The sequence below is a fragment of the Hemitrygon akajei genome, chromosome 22 (assembly GCF_048418815.1).
Source record: "Hemitrygon akajei chromosome 22, sHemAka1.3, whole genome shotgun sequence".
In the NCBI taxonomy this organism is placed as follows: Eukaryota; Metazoa; Chordata; class Chondrichthyes; order Myliobatiformes; family Dasyatidae; genus Hemitrygon; species Hemitrygon akajei.
This window is the reverse complement of record NC_133145.1, coordinates 52,937,634-52,964,337: the sequence shown is the minus strand read 5'-3', so window position 1 is coordinate 52,964,337 and position 26,704 is coordinate 52,937,634. Positions and strand designations below refer to the sequence as shown.

The 26,704-nt window shown below is 38.1% G+C and overlaps 1 protein-coding gene across 3 annotated transcripts; it reads right to left on the bottom strand.

Annotated features, from left to right (window-relative positions):
- Positions 1-6,522: 6,522 nt before the first annotated feature.
- On the bottom strand, positions 6,523-26,683 carry cant1a (calcium activated nucleotidase 1a). 3 transcript variants are annotated; one of them, XM_073026241.1, is made up of 5 exons: positions 26,301-26,683; positions 20,309-20,427; positions 18,969-19,623; positions 15,533-15,736; positions 6,523-13,755 (listed from the first exon to the last, which is right to left on the bottom strand). In XM_073026241.1, exons 3-5 carry the CDS (start codon positions 19,594-19,596, stop codon positions 13,385-13,387), a joined length of 1,203 nt encoding a protein of 400 aa, XP_072882342.1. In that variant the 5' UTR covers positions 19,597-19,623; positions 20,309-20,427; positions 26,301-26,683; the 3' UTR covers positions 6,523-13,384. The 3 variants fall into 3 exon arrangements, with proteins under 3 accessions (XP_072882342.1, XP_072882344.1, XP_072882343.1); XM_073026243.1 differs by having other exon boundaries at positions 20,309-20,408; XM_073026242.1 differs by lacking the exon at positions 20,309-20,427.
- Positions 26,684-26,704: the final 21 nt, after the last annotated feature.

Genomic DNA, 26,704 nt, shown 5'->3' with positions numbered 1-26,704 from the left:
GGCCTAGATAGAGTGGACATGGAAAGGATGTTTCCTATAGTGGGGGAGGCTAGGACCAAAGGGCACAGCCTCAGAATACAGAGATGTTCTGCTGTACCAATCTATCATGGTGCATCTATTATCTCTCTCAACCCCATTTGGCTGCCTTCTCCCCGTAACCTTTGACATCCTTACTAATGAAGAACCTATCAACCTCCACTATAATATATACCCAATGACATACTCCGCAGCCGTCGGTAGCAATGAATTCCACAGATTCATCATCTTCTGGCCAAAGAAATTCCTCCTTATCTCTGTTCAAAAGGGACATCCTTCTCTTCTGAGGCTGTGCCCTCAGAGAGAGTAACAGAAACAATAGGAACTGGTGTGATTTGATCAAAAGTTAGAATTCCTGCTATTGCTGTTGTTTATCACAATGTCCAGTCACACCGATTAAGAGATAAATACAAACATTTCCAAGGTGCAGGTCCCTGCAAGGCAAACAGACAATTGGATCACAAGTTTACCATTTTGTTTGGCTTATTTAAGTATCCAGTTTTATCTGGGGGGGGGGTCATTAAAAACCTCATCTAATGATACAACTTTGTGTTCTCAAATATGTGAGACGTTCATGCTAGATATACACTCTATCTGCTTTATTAGGTACACCTGTACACCTGTTCAGAAAGCAAATATCAAATCAGCCAACATGTGACAGCAACTCAATGCATGAAAGCAGGCAGACGTGGTCAAGAATTCTGTTGTTTTTCAGACCAAGCATCAGAATGGGGAGGAAATGTTATCTAAGTGACTTTGACTATAGAATGATAGTTGATACCAGATGCGATGGTTTGAGTATCTCAGAAACCTCTGGTCTCCTGGAATTTTTATGGACATCAGTCTCCAGAGTTCACTGCGAATGGTGTGAAAAATGCAAAACATCTAGAGTTGCCGTTCTGTGGGCAAAAACGCCTTGCTAATGAGAGAGATCCTAGGAGAATGGCCAGACTGGTTCAAGCTGACAGGAAGATGACGGCAACTCAAATGACCATGTGTTATAACAGCAATATGCACAAGAACATCTCTGAATGCACGAGACATTGAACGTTGAAGTGAATGGGCTACAGCAGCAGAAGAATACACCAGGTTCCACTCCTGGACCTAATAAAGTGGCCACTGAGTGTATATTATTCTTTGAATGAGAGTAAGAAGCACCATAGCATATACCAGTGTCTGAGATCCCCTCCTTTAATCATGTCATTTCATAGCAGCAGATGGGTTACAAGTTTCAAAAATTTTTCCCAAGTAATGCCTGATGCACCATCAATAACTCTCAGAGATGTGAGGCGAGATATAGGCTTTTATTAGCTGGAAGAGAGCAGTCAGCAGCAAGAGACCATCACACAACATCCTGGAGACTGAGGGAGGAGCAGTGCCTCCAATCGCCTTTATACAGGGGTCTGCGGGAGGAGCCACAGGAGCAGTCAGCAGAGGGGTGTGTCCAGACAGGTATATGTAGTTCACCACATTGCCCAAAGAGAGGAGAATATTACATTTACCCACATCGAAGGTGAAAAATGTAATCCATACTATTGTGATTTTCACCTGGAATTCTCAGTTAAATATCACAAATGTCACAATTCAGAATGGAAAATGGTGTTATTCGGTGGGAAACATCAATATCAAAACATGGCTGTGAAAAAGGCAGGCCTGTACTGTAACAATCCTAGATAACTACTTCTCCTTCAGGTGAGAAACCGACCTTCCCCGCATTTGCTACTGTAACTCCATAAAACAATTCTTCCCAAAGAGAATTTTTACTGGATTGATCCATAAAATCGTAAATAGGGCAGCAGGTAGTATAACACTTTATAGCACCAGCAAAAGGGATTCAATTTCTGCTGCAGTCTGTAAGGAATTTGTGTATTCTCCTCTTTACCTCGTGGGTTTCCTCTGGGTGCTCTGGTTTCCTCCCACATTCTAAAAACGTACCAGTTAGGGATGGTAAATTGAGGATATGTTAAGCTGGCGTGGAAGCATGGTGAAACTTGTGGGCAGCTCCCAGTACATCCTTGGACTGTGTTGGTTATTGACGCAAACGACACATTTCACTGTACACACTTTGATGTACATGTGACAAAAAAACTAACATGCTTTAAAAGGAAGGAAAAAGGTGCAATAAGAACTTCAGAAGAGGCTTGTATAGAATTAGAAACTGCTGGAAATACCTCATTGATGTAAGCAACTTGTATTCTCTGATCTTTTGTCAGAATTGAGAAAAGTTGATATGTGTAACAAGTGCCAATATTCAGATAGAGTTTGGGCGAGGGGAGGGAGAGGAGAAATTGAAGAAATGAAAGGAAATGAGCAAAAGGAGAAAATACAGGGGGTAGTTTGACACAAAAAGAAGCAAAATATGGGCTGACAGGAGATGCATTCAGGAACAGTGGGACCATTACCAAACAAAAAATAGGGATGATAACATTAAGAAATTGTTGAATTCAATGTGTATATTGAAAGGTTTCTAATTGAAACATCCTGTTTCTTGAACTTCCATTAAGCTTCTTTGGAGCAGTCTAAGAGGACAAGTACACAGAACTTGAAATTACAAAGAGAACTCTCCCTTCCCTCTTCTTCAATTCCTCATTCTGGCCTCATTCTTACCTCTTCTCTTCTCCTCACCTCCCTTTGGTGTCCCTCTTTCCTTTCCATGGTCCACTCTCCTCTCCTATCAGATTCCTTTTTCTTCAGCCCTTTACCTTTATTAGAAGAGAAGAAAAGACAAAAAAATAAGTTACCTCAAACAGGAGGGGGTCATCATTTAGGTTGGCAGAGCCTAATGGCCAAGAGTAAGAATAATATTTAGCCATATGAGGTCTAAGTACACAGATGACAAGAACAAAAACTGAATGTGATTCAACAAGGAGTAGGGCTGTGCCTGTTTGCATACCGTACTCAGTGTATGCTCAGAACAAAAAGCAAACAAGGTGTAATCGAGATATGAAAAGCTTTTCATGATTAATCAGACTCTGACCTTTAAATTTGCTTTAATGCAAATTGCAGAAGAAATGGCCATGAACTTCATAGCTACAGCACTGAAAACAAGTCTTTATTGAACATTATGTATATTTTTGGATCAAGTAACAGCGAACTACACAAACTGCCGATAGTTCAGTAGTTTTAATAATGTCAGTTATTATTCACATTTTATTTAGAAGAATCGGGAGATTTAGGGCTATGTCAAAAATATTACAGTGTAGTATTTTAATTGAAGTTAAGTGGTTGATATTAAACCTTATCAATTGAGATAGCACATTAAAATACAAGGATACAACCCACATTAAAGCTGCAAATCAAAGTTTTACCTTTTGAGACCATAAAACATAGCAGCAGAATTAGGCCATTTAGCCCATCGAGTCTGCTCCACTATTCATCATGACTGATTTATTATCCCTCTCAACCCCATCCTCCTGCCTTTTTCCAACAACCTTTGATTACCTTATTAATAGAGAAGCTATCAACCTCTGCTTTAAAAATACTCAACAATTTAGCCTTCACTATCATCTATGGCAATGAATTCCACAGATTCATCACCCTCTGACTAAAAAAATTCCTTCTCATCTCTGTTCTACTGTAGGATTGATTTGATTTCACAAATTACGAACGTGTCAGTGAAGTCCTTCACTGCATTTCATAGCTAGGCTCTATCTACTTATGAATCTCAACTATTTACAATATTAACAATTCATTTCTGTTGAAGACCTGAAATTTTAGCTGCACCTCTCCTCACAGATGCTGCATGGCTCATCGAGTATACCCAGCGTTTTGTGTTTCTGTTGTCAATTAAAGCTGTTTCTTCAATGAAACCAGGTTTGGAAGGAAGACTTTGATTCAAATCCTAGATAATAATCCACTTAAGAACAGTAATAATATTTAACCAACATGCTACTTGTTATCGTATTCTTGTGTATTTATTTTTTATATCTTACAAATCTAATTATGTTCTGAAATGTCAAGATCAAAATTCATAACCAGAATTCTTATATTTACATTCTAAGTTAGAGATTGTCTGATCAAAAAGTTTGAATTCACAATGTTCTAACACAGTGAATTTTTCATTTCTCGAAAGACGTTGCATACTTTTAACTGATATATTTAAGTATACTGAATATTTACTTTAATAATTTTGTATTAAAGGGAAGACTCATTTCCCAAAGATTTGTTGTAAATCATAAACCAGTGCTTCATCTCCCCTATTATACAGAAGCATTTTTGAAGAGAGTAGCAAATGTCTAATGTCATAACCAGTTTGACAACTTTGGTTTTGTGGTTTTCTGCAGTCGGAGATTCTGTGGTTTTATGCAGTCACGAAGAGAAGAATCAACAAGACAACTATCAACAATGCAATGAATCTTGACTAGGAACCTGAAAATGTTGACATCATATTCTTAACTTCGCTTGGATAATCCAGTGCAAGCCATAAACCTATTAAATGTCAAGTTATTCAGAGCTTTAATGTTTGCATTTGGAGATCTGCTAATATCAATACCTTTATTGTAATTGTAGTTCTTCTGTATTTTGATGGGAGACACGTGGACAAATGGAGAGCAAGGTTTTTCCTAATTAGTTTCATACCATGCGGATATCCAAAAAGAAAAAATCCAGCCATTGTCCCCTGACAATCATTGTCATTAAATTCACAATCACTGAACCCTCACTGTTAATGTCCTTGGAGTGTAGCTTTTCATTGATTCCATTTTAGTTCTTTGCTCTACTATTAATATCTGCAAAGAAATGAATCTCAGGGTAGTTTCAGGCAATCGCAGGGTACATCACATGCTTTGATAATAAACTTACTTTGAAATTTAAACTTTAGTTACCATTGACTACAGACTGAAATGGAGTAGCTATGCATATAATGTGACTACAACAGCAGTTTAGAGGCTTGAAATCCTGTAGTGTGTAACTCATCTCAAAAACATGCTGACCATCCACAAATCTTAAAGAAGGGATGATGGAAAACACAGTGGGGAAAGGAATAGGCAAGTTCTTTCCACAGGTAGGTGAGATTAGATGTGAGGGAGATATTAGAGAGATCTTGAGAGATAATTAAATTTTAGAGATTTAATTGCAACACTGACATTCTCAATGGATGATCTCCTTCAAGATTCGGAGTAGAAGATTTGGTCATTGGCGAGTCCTGGAGGTCAATAACTGAAGATCAAAGTCTGAAGGTCAATTAAAAGTCTGAAAGTTGAGGCCTGATGGCCATTGCACTGAGTTTGTGAGTCCATTGGGGAAGTCAGAGGCCACGAGTACACTGAAGGCCTGTTCTAAGAATGGAGAATTGTCTAGTGTGTGTGTGTGAATGGGAGGGAGAGAAGGGCCCTGTTTTGTTGTTCTACTGAACATTGTGGGTATACTATGTTGGCACCTCTATGTGTGGCTTCACTTGCAGGCTGCCCTCAACACATCCTTAGGTTGTGATGTTTGTTAATACAAATGACTCAATTCACTTTTACATTTCAATGTACATGTGATAAACAAATTTGAATCTGGACTGTTCTTCCCAGGGAACAGTGTATCTGTGGAATTCTCTGCCAGGTGAAGCAATGGATGCTACCTCATTAAATATATTTAAGACACAGTTAGAAATAGATTTTTGCATACTAGGTTGAAGAAAACAGAGCCAGGATCTTATTGAATGGAAGAGCAGGTAGAATGGTCCAGTTGGACTAATCCTGCTCCTATTTTTTAATATTCTCCACTTGCCTAGATGAGTGCAGCTACAACAACTCAAAAAGCTGAAAGGGCACCAAGTCCACTTCCATTCACTCACTCCATCCACCAATGCACAGTACCTATATTCTACAGAAAGTACTGCTGCAACTTACCAAGACTCCTTCAGAAACACCTTCCAAATGCACAACGTCTGCCAACTAATAGAGGTTCCCAACCTGGGGTCCACAGACCTTTCGTTAACACTAAGGATCCATGTTATAAAAAAGGTTGGGAACCCCTGAACTAGAAGCAAATGGGAACAGGACTGGAAGCTGCCATCCAAGCCAAATAAAAGCCTAGCTTGGAAATATACTAATATTCCTTAAATGTGATCTCCCAAAAGTATTGCTGTTATACCCACACTTCAAGGACATCAGTGGTTCAAGACCACAATTCAATGCCATCTTGAGGGCTAGTAGAAATAGGAAATTAAATGCTGATTGAGCCTATGAAGCTCTCTTGAATGAATACAAAAAGATTTTCTATTGCTTCATACCAATTATCCATTGAGAAGGTTGGTGTTTCAATTACATCTTTAAAATTTACTTAAAAATCTGAATTAAATTATTGGCTCTGTTGTTGTTATTACACACAATGTAGTGGCTTTATTTTAGCTGATAATATATCTTAGTCTTGCAAGTGCTCATTCAGAAGTCACACTTCGTTCAAAATTGGGCAACAGCTCTGTTACTGACAAGTTTGACTGGGCTAGTAATTGGTAATAGTGCAGTTTGAAGTGAACAAACCTAAACACTACTTAAATTATTGGATGTAGATTTATTGGTGTCAGCATGAACAATTACATGAAATCCAAACAAATTTAACCGTACATTCTTTTGTTCAAATACAGATGAGTCAGAGTAGAACTGGCGGACAAGTCACATCTATGCACTGTACGTCGCGTTAGTTATTGGACTTCAATTTTAAGTAAACACCTATTTTGTAAAATTCCCAGTGCCTTTTTCACAAACCATTCCCATCTAAAGATCCAGTGAATAACATTAAAAAGTGTTTTACCATAAGGATAAAGTTAAAACACCCCATGGCCATAACCATTATTTAAATCACAGAAATAAAATAAAAATTAATTAAGCAGCAGAGAACCACTACTTCATTACTAATTTATTATCAGACTTAAATTGATTTTCACATGAATAAGGTGATTAAATCTGCAAACAGAAGGTGATCTCTTCCAGAATGCAAAATGCACTTAAAATGAATAATAACTATCTGAATACAATTTCCAGATGATCAAACTCAAGTCAAAATAAAGATGACCATCATGATACAGGGGTAGAGTTTTTACTTTGACTGCAAGCTGTAGTACAAACTGTGCTTTCTTTCTTTAAGTGTTATGGACCAAGATTCACTTTAACTCACCTCTTTCACTGATGCAAGACATGCTAGTAACAAGCACAAACAGGTAGTATGGGTAAAGAAGTAACTTGGTGTACTTATGGAGCATAAAGTGATTTAATTACAAAAAATAAACATGATTGTCGATTGTGATCTGCAAATAATTCAATTTGAAATTACTGAATGTTATTTAAAATATGCAGGCACACTTAGTAGTTTCATTGCTTTAATTTACTAAACAATCTAAATATTACTCAAATATTAAACCAAGATTTTGGCAACTCTTTTACCTGAACTCCATTTTCCTATCCAATTCTCTGATTACAAACACTTAATAACTGAACAAGCATAGTCCTTTAATATGCAAATTCCACCCCCCAAAAAAATCTCAATCCTCAGAACTTCCTTCTTACCAAAATTCTGAATGTTTTATCCTTATCTCCTCAATTCTAGTTTGCAAGTCTGAAGCATGCACATTATTTTGTGATCACTCCATTTTTCTGAACCTGAGAGATAACAGCCTCACAATTTAACCTCTCAGGACACCCCTCATCCCAAAAATCAAGCGAGAATTTTGTTCCAGTGCCTCCCAGACAAGCATAGCCTTTAAAAGGAGAACACAGTATACTGTACAAAGTATTCCAGCTGTGCACTACAATGTGTGTTTAAAAAAAAACAGTTCAATTTTGGTGATCATTTGCACTGGTTTGGATGATTTTGGACAAGTTATGCTGGAAAAATTTGTGTGAGAACTCAACAGAAAAACTCCACCATTACTTTTTGAGAGTGTGCAACATCAAGTATTAAGTACTTATACAAAAGCACAGAATATTGGAAGATGCTTTGAAAGTCTCCGGTAACATTCTTATGAAACCTTGGCATTTAATGGTACTACTCATATTGAAATCTTACACTATACTCCTCAGAGGAGGGGGCAAACAGGAGAAGAGTAGGTTTAAGTCTTACTTGGTTAACTACAGAAAGAAGGACAGAACTCAGTGCCCCAACTTCTTACTCTCCAAAGCTTTTCAATAAGTAAAAAGCTAAAACCAGGACAGTGGTGTAATATTTTCCACCAAAGCCTGGCTTCCCAACTTGAGCCTAACTGTGTTGGGCAAGTTTGGGCGGGGTGTATATTGTGCCATACATTCAAGTTTGAGTTGGTTAATGTTTGGCTGGCTCAGTACTTTATAAATAAATGCATTGTAATAAATTTTAGCAAGCTTTGATTTTATGTACAAAAACATACAAAAATTAATTCTGACTACATTAGAACTAATTGAAAAGAGCATGCTGCTTGTGATGTATCTGTGTTTAGGGTGGATGATTCTGTAAAATAAAACAAAGAGGGAAATTCTTCTCAATATGAAATGCAGATGGATCTGAATGGTATAAAAAGAAAATGTTTTATTTTCATTGAAAATGTTCTCTAGTTTATAGCTTTGTAGCAGGAAAGAATAACTCTTTTGGAAACGTTTTTATACTGTTGATTTGCGTGATGTTAAAAGTTCATGTGGTTTCATTCAAAGGAAACTTACAAGCCACTGAATTATGAGAGCAAATAAAGGGCAATTCATGCCTGCAGTGGCACATTGGAAAGCATTACTCAATGTACAGAGTCTAGTTAGTCGTACATGACATCATTTTAAAACAATTCAAAAAATATAACTGCTTACGAGAAATCATAGATAAATGTACAAGTCTCCATCAGTAAAGATATTCAAGTCTTCCAAACCATCTCTAGGAGTGCCACTTGAGATATCTCAACAGCTTATCAATGTGAATGCTACCTATGGTTGAGTATTAACAAGTGGTGTGCTACTCAATCCAGAGTACAACTTCATGTGGAAGCAAAAAATAATTTCTCAAAGTAATGATGTATTATTCCCACAGGCACCTCCTTCAATAACTGACATAGGGAAGGCCAACCATAAAATGTATTAATTGGCAATAACTTGCCATTACATTGTACAAGAGTTTAAACCCAGTCAAATCTCAATAGCACCAATGCAATTTCAGGGAAAATAATCATGAATTGCATTTTAAAGCTGTTTGTAAATACTTTAAACTTGACTCAACTAATTTAGATGAATGAGCCTGGATTACAGATTGGAAATGGTACTTGCCCTTGGACTAAAATCGACGCCCAAATTGTCAGGTCATGCATACTAGAGTATCTTCCAATGTGTATTGAGGTTCCAGAGCATTGAAGGGGCTGCAAAAGATGCCAAACTCTTCATCCAAGCCAGTCCCTCTAACTTTTGATACAATGTTGAAGCTTCTATATGAAAAACTAGATGAAAATTTCTCCACTTTGGAGTTTTTAAGATGGTTGAAGACAGTATCAAATCTTTTAGACATGAACAAGAAGCAAGAATTTCAGAACTCGATGAAGCCGTTCGCCAGAGAGATCGTAAAATTGAAACTTTGGAACAAAAGCTATCTTCGACCTCTCAATTGTTGGAACGTTATAAATCCAAAGTTATCGACCTCGAAAATCGATCTTGGAGACAGAACCTGCGGATAATCAGGCTTCCTGAAGACGTCGAAAGTGGTGATCCTATTGAATACCTTTCTCAATTTCTAATTGATGTGTTTGGTTCAAAAGTTTTGGATGACCCCCAGTGATCGATCACGCTCATCCCATTCCTCGTCCTAAACCTTCCAGTGATGCCAAGCCGAGGCCAATTGTTATTCGTCTCTATTATGCTCATATCAAGGATCGTTTGATTCGAATTGCCTGGCAGAAGGGTATGATCGATTTTCAAAGTTTCAAATTTGGCATCGTCGAAGATTTTAGTCCTGAAGTTTTGAGGGAATGGATGTCTTTTAAATCCGTGATGTCTGAGTTCCATCAAAAAGGTTTTAAACAAACTCTGTTGTTTCCAGCGCATTTGAGAGTTGTCCTTCCGGATAATTCTCGCCAATTGTTTAATTCTCCAAGTGAAGCTCAAAATTTCCTCGAGGAGCAGCGTTCTTCTATTATGGACTAATCAATGTACCGTATTTTTCATCATCTGTTCTGATTTGGTTTTTTTGAGCTAATAATTACCTTATAGATCTGGACCTTTATAATTTGAGGATCTTTGCTTTCGGTCTGTAGTGTAGGTTTGTCTTGTATGTCTAGTTAAACGCTCTCTTTTCCCTTTAGTGACTCTGCTCTTTTTACTTTTAATCTTTTGATTCTGAGAGTAATTAAGTAAAGGATTTGGTGTTTGATTCTGTTTTTTTCTTTGAAATTTTTACAGAGAAGTATTCAGTTTTTTTTTGTTTTTTTTCCAAGATGTCATTTTGCCTTCTTCTTCCCATAAGACCTTATTTTTTTGATACGTCATTTTCAATCGTTTGTGTTTGAAAACAACTAACAATACTATTTGGCGCTTGTTTTTTTCAAAATATTAGTACAATGGTACTCTATTTTATATTCTAAATTTAGTATTTTTTTAAAAAAGCAAACTTTTTTATTAACCATTGTAGTCTTTTTTTCCTTTACAGTAATCTTTTTTTATTTTTTTGAATTTTTTTTTCAAATCATGTATCTTTTGGGCTGTCTTCAGGAGAGATGGGGTTAGATTTAGAATTAGATTGCTTTCAGACCACTCTTTGGCTTATTTTTGGGCTTTTGTGGGTAGGGGCAGGGGGTATTTCTACTTTTACTTTTAGTTTAAATTTTTCCAACTGGGCTGACTGGAAACTACAAAAATGTCCGAAGTGTCGAAAGTTCCGGTTCCTCTTTGAACCTTTTTTCCTCTTCTGGGTTCATGAGCTTGTATTCTGATTAACCTTTTACCTACTATATGGCAGATACTAGTAACATGGATAAGATTATTCATTTTGTTTCTTGGAATACAAATGGTTTAAACCATTTGATTAAACAGAAATTTTTTTTTTAAAAAAGTTTTCCACAGAATGAATGCTAATATTATCTTTGCACAAGAAACTCATGTGAGGAAAGAGGATAATCAATATTTCTTCAGGTTTTGGAAGGGAGAACAGTACTATTCGAACTCTCAGGCTAAAGTGAAAGGAGTTTCTATTTTTATAGATTCTTCAACCTCAATTGTTCATTATGAAACAATTTCAGGTCTGAATGGTAGATCCTTGCTAACTACTGGCTTTTCCAGTGGGGTATTATGGGACATTTTTAAAGCATATATCCGTGGACAAATTATTTCATATTCTGCTGGAGTGAAAAAACGAATCAATGATGAAATACTTCTGCTGGTTGACAAGATTAAAGAAATTGTTAAGAAATATTCTATTGCTCCTAGTAAGGAGCTTTATAAAAAGAGAGTTGAACTTCAAATGGAGCATAGTCTATTATTAACATCCTCGATTGAAAATCAATTAAGACTAGGAGACAGTTTTATATATATGTGGTGATAAATCTGGCAAATTACTGGCTAATCAATTGAAAACTGCTTTGGTTAAATGCCAGATTTAAAAAGAAAGGAAGATGCCAAATTCTTGGTCGAGTGTAGGAAGAAGTGCAGCCTTGCAGCAAATTTGTGTAAAACTAAACCAGATGGAAGTTACAGAATACAATACAATTTATGAGACTAATCAGGAGCTGCAAAAGACATTGATCAGTATGATGAAAAAATATAGATTGGAAAACAATCCTGTAATGTTGCAGTCTTTGGTGGTTTTCTTCTGAACATTTTACAAAGCTCAAAGAGAACTTGAGGAAGATGGGTATCTGATATAATTTCACAAAGCATTGAATTTCCATGGTCAGATAAAAGTACGGCTCTTCTTCCTGATACACTAATATCAACAATTGTCAATGGCTTGAGAAGAAAGTGGGAGTGAGAGACCTGCACAAGAGAGCAATATTTGACTATTTTCTTCCTAAAGTACACTGAACTACACGGTATAAAGACATACACCCTGTGGAACAAGCAAATGGGTTCATGATATGCCAAAGTAGGCTTCATTGACTTATTGGATAGAAGAATACCTATTAAGAATGGAACATAGGCCAGTTGCAGCAATATTCAACACAGAAGATCCTGTGATGGAGACTGAATGGGATACATCACGTTGGTGAAATAGATACACTGTTGTATACCCCAAGATCCAAAGTCTGGTTAGAAATATACATTACATTCTGGTAGCATTGAGTGCAACTTCACCAAAACTAAGGTGCACTGGCAGCACTGGAGTATTCTTAAGCAATCAGAATACTTTTTCTGTAAATTCTTTGAATAATGCTCATTTAAGAATACACACAAATTGTTTCAATTGCACATTTGAGATGATTATATTTACAGGTGAGATTTGGTCATGATTGAGAATCCCATTCCTAGGCTTTCATCACATTTGGACTAGGTTTTAATTTTACAGACGAGTAAACCATTGTTCTCCACACTGCCTGGATGATTCCAGCTTATGAATATCTCGAGTACATCAGTGCATTTGAGCGCCAGTCCATTCAGCACCTATCATCCATTACCACATACAGACTACAGTGGCCACAACTTGCATGCAGCAATTTACCAAGGCTTTTCAATTGCAAATCCACAAACTGTCACACAAATGGATGTGGCTCACAGCTCATGACAACCTCACGAGCTTCAAATAACACATCCTGACTTGAAAATATGTTGCCGTTCCTTATTTGCAGCTGCATTAAAATTCTGGAACAGCACAGTCAAAGTAGCTGTTAAAGAACTGCATGCTTTATGAGGGATGGGGGAATAGATACTGGCTGAACCAGTGATGCTCATTTCCCATGTATGAATATATATAAAACACATGCTGGTGAGGTCAGGATTTCTTTGAAAAAGTCACTGATATTCTATCCTGCAAATTGATACTCTATCCATGTGAAATAGTAATTTTACTAATTATTTCCGGTTTTAAGATATGTAACTTCATTAAGTTTAAAGTTTACAAATTCACAGATTAACAAAACAATCAGCTTTGATCTGAGGGAAAGGGACAAGTAAACTTTACGGCACGGTTGCAGGTTTTATGGCATGTAAATACAAGGCAACATCCCAGCTATATATATTTTTAAAAATGACAAGAAAATTTTAAAAATATCTTCAAGAAGAGTGCAGAGGTTCTGATTTTGCAATACCTCAGATTCAATTTCTTTAATGTAAACAAACAGGGTATTACAAAAGAACACAACTTCAGATTAAAAGCAACGAAGAACCATTCTAAAGAGGAAACCAACATTCATCAGGAAATGCTTTTCTGGATATTCTTGGAAGCAGTAGCACTTTGATCCAAATCCCAACACTTTTGATTAGGAGGAATCTTATATAAATTCTATTCCTTCATATTTTATGTCAGCCACTTTAGTTTCCTCTAAAAGGAAGCGTCCATCTAAAGTAAAAGCCATAATGTAGGTGGCTATTTTCCCATTATCTTCCTCTGATTTCAGTGACACAATGATCTGATCGTCTGTATCAGGAATGAACTTGAAGGAGGAGAATCCTCGTGTTGGGTTAACCTCTCCAATCTTGCTCACCGAGACCTCTTTGAAATCTTGAGTAGATTTAATAATGAGGTTCGTTCCCCTGTGCTCGTCATCTTTTTCGTTGTAGCGTTCATTGCTGGCTCGCCGTGGCAGAAAGAACCAGCGCTGCAGCCGATCACTCCACGCAGCAGATTCATGAATCAGATATCCTGTGTTAGAAGAGAATGATGACACTTCATTCTCAATCTAGGAAAATTGCAAATCACATTGCAAAGACTCAGTTACACCATATCCCTCTTTTGTAATCTTCCTATAAAATGAATTTAATTAAGAAGGCTTATCAGTGCTACAAATTAAAAGAATGAGAAGGGTACATCCCAACAATATAGCCCTAAAAATGAGAACCGATATCCACCTTCAAATTTTAATTTTGGTACGTTTTCAATCCACTTCCATAACATTACAATTGTCATAATTGGTAAAAACAAAGTAAATGTGCATTACTTGGTAAATAAAATTTCCAACTGTAATCCATTTCTACGCGTGGTAGGTTTGCCCTCCTAGTCTTTGCACGGAAACACAATTTTGAATTGTTTTTTTCTAGTGTACGGCAGAAAAGCAAAGCCAAAACTATTTCCCCATGGAGTAATTCATACAGGCAAGCCAAGCCAATGATAATATTCTGTTATTGACAAAACAAATTGCAATGTGTGCTATGGTTTAATAAAATTCAAATCTGATTTTTGAATGTGTGGTGTCGCCAAGTTTATGGAATAGGTTACTCAGTGAGCAACTGGTTAATTTTATGATCTAAAACAACTGTGATTAAAAAAACATTTAGACCATAAAACATTGGAAAAGGCAGGGAACTCCCAAGAACTTAGCACCTGTTTTTGAATCTTCTCCCCATTTAGAAAATGTCTACAGCTTTATTCCTTCTATCAAAGTGCATGACCATACACTTCCCTACACTATATTCCATCAGTCTCTTTGTCCATTATCATAATCTGTTTAAGTCCTTCTGCAGACTACCTGCTTTCTGAACACGACCTGCTCCTCCACCTATCTTCATATTATCTGCAAACTTGGTCACAAAGCCATCAAATCTATCATCTAAATCATTCATGAGAAGACAGGAGACTGGGGTTGAGAGGAATAATAAACCAGCCATGATGAAAATGCTAGAGCAGGCTCAATGGGCCGAATGGCCTAATTCTGTACCCATGTCTTATGGTCTTATTCTCCTGCCTTCTCCCTGTAACCTTTGATGCCCTTACTAATCAGGAACCTATCAGCTCCCGCTTTAAATTTATTCAATGACTTAGCCTTCACAGCCACCTGAGGCAATGCATTCCACAAATTCATCACCTTCCAGCTAAAGAAATTCCTCCTCATCTCTGTGCTAAAGGGACGTCCTTGTATTCCAAGGGTGTGCTCCCTGGTGCTAAACTCCCACACTACTGGAAAAATCCTCTCCACATCCACTCTATTTGAACCTTTCAATATTCAATAGGTTTCAAAGAGATCTTTCCTCCCCCCCCCCCCCCCACCATTTTTCAAAACTCCAGTCGCTACGGGTGCAGAGCCATTAAATGCTCCTCCTTCGCTAACCCTTCCATTCTCAGAATCATTCTCGTGAAACTCCTCTGGACCCTCGCCAATACCAGCACATCCTTTCTCAGTAAGGGGCTCAACACTGCTTACTCAAGTGACCGGTAAGATTATATGCCAGTGATAAAGTAGATCACAACTTTAAAGATCTTTATGACCCTTTGAGGGGGCAGTGACAGGAATAATCCTGTAACCTTGATAGAAAATGGTGTGCACCCATGTTAATTTCCAATTTTTGGGTCACTTCATTTTCACGGTTTCACTTGTTGCTCTTTCATATCTCCACAGGAAAATAATCACCCTTTGCACAAGACCAGGTTATACTAGGTTTTTCTGCACGTATGCTGAGTCACCAAAGGCACACACTGCTCTTACCTGGAGACTTGATGCCCGCAGCTGCACGGAGAGCATTGTAGTGAGGCACCCAGTTCTCATGATTCACATCACCTTTGTAGCCAATAACTTTCACCCACTCTGGATTTTCATTGACTACCTCTCCTGTGGTGGTAGTCCACTCCTTACCAAGTCCTCCTACATAAAGGTGCTCATCTTTTACTGCTAACCATTCAGCTTTGAAGCCTAAAAAAAGCACAGAAGTTCATTTTAAGGATTTACACAAACCTTTTGAATGAATGGCATACAGTGAAACATGAACAAGACTTATCCCTTCACAGACTGCTGAGTTACTCATGTCTATGCAACAGAAAAATATATATAGTATATATAATATATGCATACTGACATAAGTTTGTGTGCCTGCTTATGGTCCAATTTGATGCTACTAGATACTGTCGAGCTAGTTGGTAATCAAATGGGAAAGAGTAGACTCGATGGCTAAATGGCCTAATTCTGCTCTTGTGTTACATGGTTTTATAAAATATAGTTTTATACTTGCATTTTCACCAATGGACTGATAAACAGTAAAATAACCATCAAATGAAAGTATGTCTCCAATTTGCCTTCAAGACATTAAATGTAAGAACACAGTTTTGTTCAGTTACTAGCGTTGGTTTTGGAGTATTGTCACAGTTGGGGTCTCCCATGACTGATCTTATTATAGCATTAAAAGGCAGTGAGAAAGCTTAGGTTTATGATTTTAACCAAACTGCCTCAAATAGCTCAAGAATGTTTCCCATGGAATAATTCCATTGGAGAATTTTCTTCTCTTCATGGTATTTTAATTCTCCAGTGAAACCATTTTGCTTACAGAAATCCAATGTGTTGCAAAGTGGTTTTGGAAGGGACCAGAGGTTGGAAATTTCTTATAGTGAAAGTGAGGGGGAACTCCTCAATTTGTAAAAGTAAAACACCAAATCCAAGAGCCTGGCACATTGTTAATAATAATGAATTGGCAGCATGCCACTAATCCATTCTTGCAGAAACCATTTTAAAATATACTGCTCCAACAGGTTGTGTTAAGCAACATTTAGTAATCCAAGAATTGACTGCGGATAATGATCATCAGTGTTAAACTTCAATAGCGATAAGCTCCTTTTGAGGAAACGCAAGGCAAATGCTTTACCTATTTCTTCATTCTCACTTCAAGATACCCCAGTGAGCTCCTTTTCTTATTTTTCATTAAGGTACAATTGCATCACTGTACACTATTTTCTCTGATTTCCCCCTGCCTATCAAGTTCAACCCTTCCAGCATCAAACCAAATTCTTTCCCATCGTCAAGCTTCTTTCTTAATGTCATTTCACATAAATTATGCGCTCAATTCCTTCCCCAGATTCATGCCAGCTCCTTCTTCATGTGTTCCTCTACTTCCTTCTCCAACTATGGTCATCCACATTCATTTTAGGCACTGATTTTACACATCTATCAAACAGAATCGCTGATAACACATCACTTACTCATCTGAACATTTTGCAATAACCCATAGAAAGCATTTATTTTTCCTGCAAATTATGACTATTTTTGTTACCTTCCAAATAGTTTAAATGTTGGCCCCACTACAATATATGAGTAGCTACCTGAGTTCAACTTTAAAATAAGCCTGGCTCACTCATTACCTTCATTAAGATGATCCTGATGGTTCCACATCTCTAGGGGCATTGACTTGGAAAACTCTGTCTTTGTTCACTGTTTGGGCATATTCTGGAGTAATGGTATATAGCAAGTTCTAATTTTAACAGCAGCCAGTCTTTAGGCCCGAATGTGGATTGTAGATTGAATTTAAAATGCAGCTCTGAACAATGGTCGCTCTGGAGCTGCATTTTGGGGGTGGTTGCAAAGCAAGAAACAGTCCATTTGACTGCAGATGCCTGCATATGCATGAATGCTGCTCAGTGTCAGTGGGAATTAACATTCATTTTGAGTGTCTGGGGTATGGGTGTGAAGATGGAGGTGTTTGAAAATTAGAAATGTAATTCAAAGGAAGCATTTTAGATACATTGCAACTATAGAATTGTCCTGCTGTTACCTTTGATCCTTAGTATATAAAAATGTCATGTAATATTCGTCACACAGGCCTCTTCTTTCAAGAATGTGTCAAATATGGTGCCTGCTGCTCGTTTTGCTGAATAAAGACATCTATATCCACTAACTTCAGTGTCTCTCTGGTGATTTTGTTCATAGTCAGGACATTCACAATGCCTTTCTTAATCCCACTGCCTAACATCTTCTACAAGACTGTAAGACACAAGAGAAGAATTCGATCATTTTGCCCATTGAATATGCTCATTATGGCTGATTTATTATACTCCTCAACCACATTCTTTGTCTTCTCCCCTATAACATGTGACACCCTGACTTATTAAGAACCTATCAACTTCCACTTTAAATAATCCCAACGACTGGGCCTCCATATCTGTCTATGGCAATTAATTCCACAGATTCACGTCCTATGCTGAAGAAATTTCTCCTCATCTCTGTTCTAAATGGTTGCCCCTCTAGTCTGAGGCTGTGCCCTCTGATCATAGACTTCCCCCACTATAGGAAACATCCTCTCCACATCCACTCTATCTAAGTATTTTAATATTCAATAGGTTTCTATGATATTCCCCCTCCCCCCATTCTTCTAAACTCCAGCAAGTACAGGCCCAGAATCACCATATACTCCTCACACATTAACCCTTTCATTCCCAGGATCATTCTTGTGACCTTCCTCTGGAACCTCTTCAATGCCAGCACATCCTTTCTTAGATAAGGGGCCTGAAACTGCTTACAATATTCCAAGTGTGGTCTGACTAATGCCTTATCAAGCCTCAGCATTACTACATATTTGCTTTTACATTCTAGTCCTCTCGAAATGAATGCTCACATTGCATTTGCCTTCCTCATCACCAACTCAACCTGCAAATTAGCCTTTAGAGAATTCTGCACAAAAACTCCAAAGTCTCCTTGTACCTCCAATGTATGTTTAACATCACATCAGCAGTTCTGTTAACTATGACTTACTCCTTTTCCATTTACCCATTGCAATTCCTTTCACTATTGATTACAGAGCCTTCCATCTTTACTCAATACATTCCGAAACTCAGTCTTCTTTTAATTACCAGTTTTCACCATCTGAGAAGGCCTCAGCAATCTGCTTCTTCAATGTTTCCCATCTCTTCTTGAGAGAGCTCACCTCTCTTTTTGTGAAGCAAAGACTTTGCTGCATTACTGGTTATATGAAATGAAATTATTTTCCAGATAATTCGATGTTCTCTACAGGTTTTAGATGTTTTACATGTGACTTTATAAAAAGCATTAAATAAACCAACTTTTACTCAGGATCTTACACAGTGAATTGAAAGCTACAGACTTCCAAAAGACCTACAGCAATTTATAGTGCATAAACAGAGAAAGTAAATTACTGCAATACCTTTCTCAACAGTCCCATCACCATCAGATAGGATGACCCAAGGGACTGCCTTGTCCCCATCAATATCATACACTACTCCAGTTCTGTCATCCACAGTGTAAAGTTTTCCATTGAATGCTATTAGCTCTGACAGTTCCATGCCACGTCCTTTTTCCGACAAATGTGTTTTGAGAGTGGAGTCATTTTTGTCCCATTCTATAGACACCTTGTCACCACTGTTTGATAAAATTAAGTAGCCTTTCTTTAAGTAACTGACCCAAGTGTTCAATTCACTCTTTGAGCTGGTGTCCAGGTCAGCAATCAGGCCGATACGGTATCGGATGCCTTCCAGCGTTTTCTGTGGGGGTGAAAGAGGGTATGTATCGTTGTACCTGTCCCTCGGAAAATTATCAATCTGCCAGTTGTGGACATTTCGCAGATGAGAACTAGGTGAGGATCCTTTGTGAAAATATACCATGTAGAATATGAAGAGAATGACAGCAGCTACTAGTATAGCCTTCCATTTCAGGTGAAAACGAGAGTCTCTTGTTTTTGTCATGGAAGCTATAACGGGAAGACCACCAATGGATATGCGAAGGGAGCTCATAGAATCATTTCCTTCAGGCAAACCATAGAGATGGTCAGACATTAGGCTTCAGCAAAGGCAGAATTAGATCTGAAAGGAGAAAGGAAATAAATGGTAAAACTTCAAACAAGAGAAAATCTGCAGATGCTGGAAATCCAAGCAATACACACACAAAATGCTGGAGGAGCTCAGCAGGCCAGGCAACATCTATGGAAAAAAGTACACTTGATGTTTCTGGCCAAAACCCTTCAGAAGGACTCCTTCATTCTACATCAATACATTACAAAAACATTTAAATAATGTTGCAAGATGGCCATAGAAGGTAATAGTTTTATATATACATATATATAATAAATAAAAATAAAATCTCAGTCCAACTGAAGTATTCAGCTAAAGTATTAATTAGAGAACTGTGGATTCAGCAAAATAAGTTTACAGTAACTAGCACTACTACACACAAGACATACTTTCACCGCATAGGAAGTCCTTAATAAAAGGTGTCCGATAATCCTTGAAGAAATACTCTATATTAGCTAAGCTTTTCATCTGAGACCTGACAGCTGAATTTTACAGCAAGTCTTCTCAAGTGCAAAAGATGAATTTCCTGCTGTAATATTGACCTACCACAAAAACCACACACACGTTTTGATTTAATAAAATTTGCTTAATGTGGTCTTAAACAATTTTGTACATAGATCATTTTAATATTCTTGATAGTTATCTGAAATATTAAAAAACAAATAATTGGATTCAATAATTCATTTATTTTGTGTACCTTTTGACTTTCTGATTATGGCTCTCAGACTTGAAAGGTTATCTCTTTTTCCAGATATCACCTGACTCGCTCAGTGTTTCAAACATTTCATGTTTAACATCTGATAAAAGAAACCCCAGCTGAAACAAATTTAACAAGCTTGGTCTGTTAGTAACTATTAGGTTTGTTCAGGTAAGAAAAACAAGAATAAGTATAATGACACACACATAAAATGCCTGTATCTGAGTAATTATATGTTATTATTAAACTCCTGACAATTTCTGAATATTAAAAACAGCCTTTGAATCAGATGCACATGTAACTTAGAAAAGCCTGCTTTGAGATGCGAATAGACCAAGTATTGATGTGACCATTTGCAGTTGTTAGCCAGAAGACTTCAGTGTGTTGGAAACTCACCCCAACAGACTACATCTGTCTGCAAATAAGACACAGATCTCTAAAACGTCAGACTCACCCAACGGCAACTAATAAAAAGGACTCATTATTCAGCACTCCCTCAGGGTTTCAGCATTAGTAGCCGAATCCAGCTTTGAATTTACATCAGTTTTTAACCCCCAAAGAAAAGCTTCAGTTGTGCGCTCTGTGCTTCACTCAGCAGTGTAGCTGTTAGTAATTTACCTCAAGTTCCTCGAAGTAAACATAGAAATAAATGTTTTGAACTCCTGAAGCACTGGTTTGCTATGTCAATCTTTTTATCTGAACTGAACAAGATCTGTAGTTGCATATATTCAATAAAACATACTTCAGGGGAAAACTGTTAATAATAATAGGTTCAGAGTTTAAGTTCCTAGTTCAATTTTTCTACATCCATCAACAGGAAATCAGATGATAAATTTGACGTAGATAATCATCAGTTTGCTAGCAATATGGATGTACAAAATAGGAAGGAAAAGATTTTTCAAATTATCAATGCAAAATTCATACTTGAAACAAAGAACTGTCCAGTACCTCATAAGAATTTGTCTATATTTGCCTTGGGAAATGCACTGCTGAACTTATAGCCTGGAAGTCAGTGAGTATTGCTACTGTGTATTTTTATCACAACTTCCACAGCTGTTTGAAAGAGTAACCCATTCACTTCTATGGCACTACTGTCTCCAAAAAAATACTGTGGAATACAGATAGAAGACCATTAACCGCCTGTGACACAAGTAGTTTTTGCTATTTGCTTTTTTAATTCCCTCACTCTACAACACAAAAAGGCTGTTTCACAAATTATAGAAAGCCCACATACAGACCCGAGACCTGGTGAGTTTAAGGGGGAGTATGGGAAGCAAAGGAGTTAGAAGCAGAACAACTGTGCTTTCTGAATGATAGGATAGCCATTTATCATGGGTTTACTGTCATTAAATTCTCAATTCATTGATGAAATGCCTGACTTATTTATCGTCAGTTAATTTATTGAAAAACAAAGTGTGTGTCAAGTTATTAAGTGTACAACCCCCTTTGTATTAATACACGTATACAACCTGAAATTCATACTCTTCACAGACATCAACAAAACAAGAACCTGATAAAATGAATGATAGAAATATTGAAGCCAAAGCCCCCTCTCCCAACCTTCGCACAAAATATTTTCCTTTATTTAACAGTTCAACAACTCTCAAAACAAGTTAAAGAGCTTTGCTTAATTACTTTAATTTTCTGCAATTGCTAAATTAGAGAATAAAGATCTCCCAATAAAGATCCACAGAAACCCCCTAATAAACATTTTTGGGCTGAAAATTGAACAGCTAACTCTGAAAAGAGGATTTTTATTTTACACTAAATCCCACAAACAAAGGTGCAATTTTACATTTTATGATCTTTCAGCACTAATATTTCTTAAGTTGCCTTCACTCAGTTTGCTCGATCCTGGTTGCCTCATCTCTTCAGAGCGTGTACTCTGTAGCTTGCTGAAGCTTTTGTTATATCCCAATTATCCACCTACTTGAGTTAAAGAAGAAAAACTTGCATTTTTATACTGCCTTTCCTCCACCATAAGTACATTTTATTTCAGGTTTTATCCTTGTTAAAATGGAGGAACATTGTAGCCAACTTGCTGAAAACAAGCTCCTACATATAGCAATGTGTCAAGGACAAGATAATTTGCTTTTTAATTATTATAATTAAAGGATAAATACAGACCAGGTCACCAGGAAAATAAAGTAATTGATCTTCCATATTCATTTGAAGCACTCATTTAACATCATATCTATCAGACAACATCACTGATAACGCATCATTCCCCCAGTGCAGTGAACTGACAGCTGAAGTCTGCAGTGGGGTTTGAATCTACAACATGTGATTTGGCGGAGAAAGTGCCACTAAGTGAGCCGCAGTTGACACACTACTATAATTAAGTTAACCAAGTGGAACAAAAATGTCTCTGATCATCCAATTTTTTCCTCATCACACAAAATGTCAGTTAAGAGACCATAACTCTCTCCAATTTCCACAGAGAAATAAATAACACAAGTGGTTTGTTAATCGCTGACTATCATTTGCAATATGTAATATAGCTGTTACTGATTAGATCAGTTGTCTTGATGTATTCTGGGCAGGAACTCACATCAGGATCTTAGCTTTCTCTGCTTCCAAAAGTGTTGGTAGAATTAAGCACGGGAAAATAAAACTCCTCTGGTTCCTTTTCACCATTCCACAACAGCAGGGAATACATTTATCTCGAACCCCATACTGCTCTATTTCCAATCCTAACCCTCACCTCACCCCTCCTGTTGCAAGTACCCCAGTTTATTACTTCAGCATTGCTGGCTTACAATTAGTTCAAAGTCTTGCTTTAATTCCATTCTGTAAACAATGTGAATTGCCTTTTTGTCTGACAATGCCAGATTTCATGATCATACGTGAACTACAGTTAACAGCTGGCAAATTCTAAGCAAGTAGTCACAATTTATTTTTTTAAGTCATATAAGGATTGAACATCTGACAAACTTTGAAGCTCTCAGATGACTTTTTTTTAAAAAAAGTGCTTTAATTTCATTTTCACTTGGAGTTTGGGTCAGATTATCTCTATTGCATTGCATTGCATTATTAGTGTATCTTGCTAGCCTGCCAAGATATTGCAAGTAACCTGCAATGTTGTCTGTCCGTATAATGACAGGTAAACTGTGCGAAAGAATTTTTAAAGTGGAAAAGCCGTTGCACTGGGGCAATTCCACTTTTTGACATCAGAAGTCCGGGTCCAGAGATATGAGTAGTTGTCATAATGGGGGCCGTCCTTGGTTGCAGTGGATGACCTTGACTTCTGTGCCTTGTTATCCGCGATAAATGATAATTATAGATTCATCACATGACAACCAAATCCATAATTAACTAACTCTTATCCAAGATACAATGGCTTAGGACATGGGTTACTGAAAGCTAAAATATCATTTTAAAGAGCAAACACGAGGAAATCTGCAGATGCTGGAAATTCAAACAACAACACACACAAAATGCTGGTGGAACACAGCAGGCCAGGCAGCATCTATAGGGAGAAGCGCTGTCGACGTTTCAGGCCGAGACCCTTGCTTTATTTGTCACATGTACATCGAAAATGCAGTGTTTCATCGATACATACATACATCTTTAGCGTGGATAATGTGTTGGCGTGTCGCCAATCTTCTGGCACCAACATAGTATGCCCATAAATAACTAAACCTAACTTGTATGTCTTTGGAATGTGGGAGGAAATGAACACGGTCATGGGGAGAGCATACAGATTCCTTACAGACAATGGCAGGAATTGGCAGCTGCCACTGTAAAGTGTTATACTCACCACTATGCAACTGAAGCTACATAAATTCACTAGATAGATTAAATAAATTAAATAGATGCTACAAATCTACAGCGAACAATATGATTACTGCAGATAATGCTAAATTGTGACAGAAGCTTACTTGTTCCTACTTGCTCATTACAAAAAAAATTTACATGCAACACACTCAAAATGCTGAAGGAACTCAGCAAGTCAGGCAGTATCTATGGAAAAGAGTAAACAGTAGACATTTTGGGCTGAGACTCTTCTTCAGGACTGAGAGGGAAGGGCAAAGATGCCAGAATAAAAAAGATGGGGGGAAGGGAAGTAGGATAGCTAGAAGGTGATGGGTGAAGCAAGGTGGGTAGGAAAGGTCGAGGGCTGGAGAGTAAAGAATCTGATAGGAGTGGAGAGTGGACCACAGGAGAATAGGAAGGAGGAGGGTACCCAGGGGAAGTAAGAGACAGGTGAGAAGTAGTAAAAGATCAGTGTGGGAAATAGAGGAAGGGTGGGGGGGGGGGGTTGGGGAGCTTTAGTGAGAAAATATCAAATTTCACAATGCTAAAGTACATTGCTCAAAAGTACTATATCTGTTTTGGTGATGAGACCACATCTGGAGTATCAGGTAGTGTCGGCCCTTTTATTTAAGCAGAGATATACTAGCATTTGAAGCAGTCAAAAAGAGATTAATAGACTAACTTCTGGAGTGAGAGGGTTGTCTTGACTTATGTGGCTAAAAAAGTTGGATCTGTATTTGTTGGAACTTCAGAAAAATGGTAATTGACCTTCTTGAAATGTACAAGATCTTAAAGGGGTAAGACAGAGTACATGTTGAGATACTTTCATTAGTATACCCTCAACAGGTACATAGCTATAAAATAAAAGATGGGATCTTCTTCTTGAAGAGGGTGGTTAACCTCTCTACTGCGTCATGGAAGTGCTTTTATATTTGGGTTCTGATATACATTAAGCAAAAATGTACAACACTTTCAAAGTTGGTAAAACTTCAGGTTTAACATTGTTTGGAAGTGGAATGCCAACTGGGTATCAAACCAAACTGAGAGAAAATACTTATTGCTTCAAGTGTCATGATGTTGTTGCTTGTGCCTTCAAAACTTATGAGCTCAGCTGTGGGTAGAAACTTGGTTGCTGAGAGCTGGGAAATGTGGGTTGAGAAAAGACAATGAAAGAGTCTGAGATTCAATTCAGGCACACCTAAATGACAGCATTCAAACGTCATCATGGCTTGAAAACCAACCACCAGCTCAACGTGTACAAAGGACCAGCAAGAAATGTACACGTTGGCAGCTTCACCAAAAAAAAAACACAAGTGTAGTCAGACAGCATCTGTGGTGGAAAAAGGATTTCTCAAGATTTTGGGTTGAACCTCTGCATCAGAACTGAAAAGTTAAAGGGGGCATATTCATATAGAGGTGAGTGGTAGGGGTGAGGCCCCAAAGTTACACACACACAAAATACTGGAGGAACTCAGCACTTCAGAATCAGAATCAGGTTTATCATCACCAGCATGTGAAGTGAATTTTGTCAGGCAGCATCTATGGAAAAAGGTGAACAGTCAACGTTTTGGGCCGAGACCCTTCTTCAGGACTGATACTTTCACACTTTCCAAACCTAATGCAAGCTCTCAATAGAAATATCAACTATTCCTTTGCCTCCACAGATACTGGCTGGCTGATCTGTTGCATTCCTTCAGCAGCTTGTTCCTTTTTTGTTCCAGCAAATGCAGTCTCCTGTGTATCCAAAACCCAATTAATCGGATTTTTTAAACACAGTAATGGAATTTACAGAACAAGTCAACCTGTGTCATCAAAAATATCAAGATCACAACATAAAAGACGCTGCATCTATCGGTCTATGCTTATGAGCTTAGGGATAGGGGAGTTAATTTCCAATGGAAAGGTTTAATTGATGTACAAACTATACATTATTTGATAGGTCTATTTGCAGGGTACACAATGCAAGATGAAATAAAAAATAAAATTTGTCCTTGAGTTGCAACAAGAAATATCGACTGGCAGGGGATTCAGCTAGACCAGCCCTAGTTCTACAGCGAAACAGGATCTGGGCGATGCGGATCCGCCGGTATTTTTTTTGCAGTTTGGCTTCCTGGTAGAAGCAGAAGTTACCCAAGTCGATCAGGCCACCATCCCGTTACCCTGGGAACGCCGGTGGGGGGGTCTGGGCTCCCTCACCGCCCGCGACGAGCCGAACTGGAAAGCGGCCAACACTTACCGGACGAGGTAGGTGAGTGTCACCAGCGCCGCAGCCGTCGACACTCCGGCATCAGAGCCGAGGGTGAGGAGCTGTCATGCTGCTCGCTCACCTATGAACTTCCGCTACTGCAACTGCGCCGCCCCCATTTTACGCCCCGATCCCGGAGGGGCGGGGTGGGGGGGGGGGGGAAGAGGACTGCTCCCGCGCGTGCGCCGAACGGGAAACGCCAAACACCACCAACTCAAGCCGAAGGTTTTGATACCACGCATGCGTTAAGCTCCAACCTCCTCAGGCTGGAGGTGTTGATTCCACGCATGCGTCAAGCTCCGACCTCCTCAGGCTGGAGGTGTTGATTCCACGCATGCGTCAAGCTCCGACCTCCTCAGGCTGGAGGTGTTGATTCCACGCATGCGTCAAGCTCC

Bases quoted from the DNA above. Each gene is read 5' to 3' on its own strand.
- cant1a (XM_073026241.1), bottom strand. From the start codon at position 19,596: ATGTCTGACCATCTCTATGGTTTGCCTGAAGGAAATGATTCTATGAGC. The intron at 15,737-18,968 runs GTATTGCAGTAA...TGCTTTTTTTAG, and splicing joins TGATGGGACTGTTGAGAAAG to GCTTCAAAGCTGAATGGTTA. The intron at 13,756-15,532 runs GTAAGAGCAGTG...CTTCTAACACAG, and splicing joins TGCGGGCATCAAGTCTCCAG to GATATCTGATTCATGAATCT.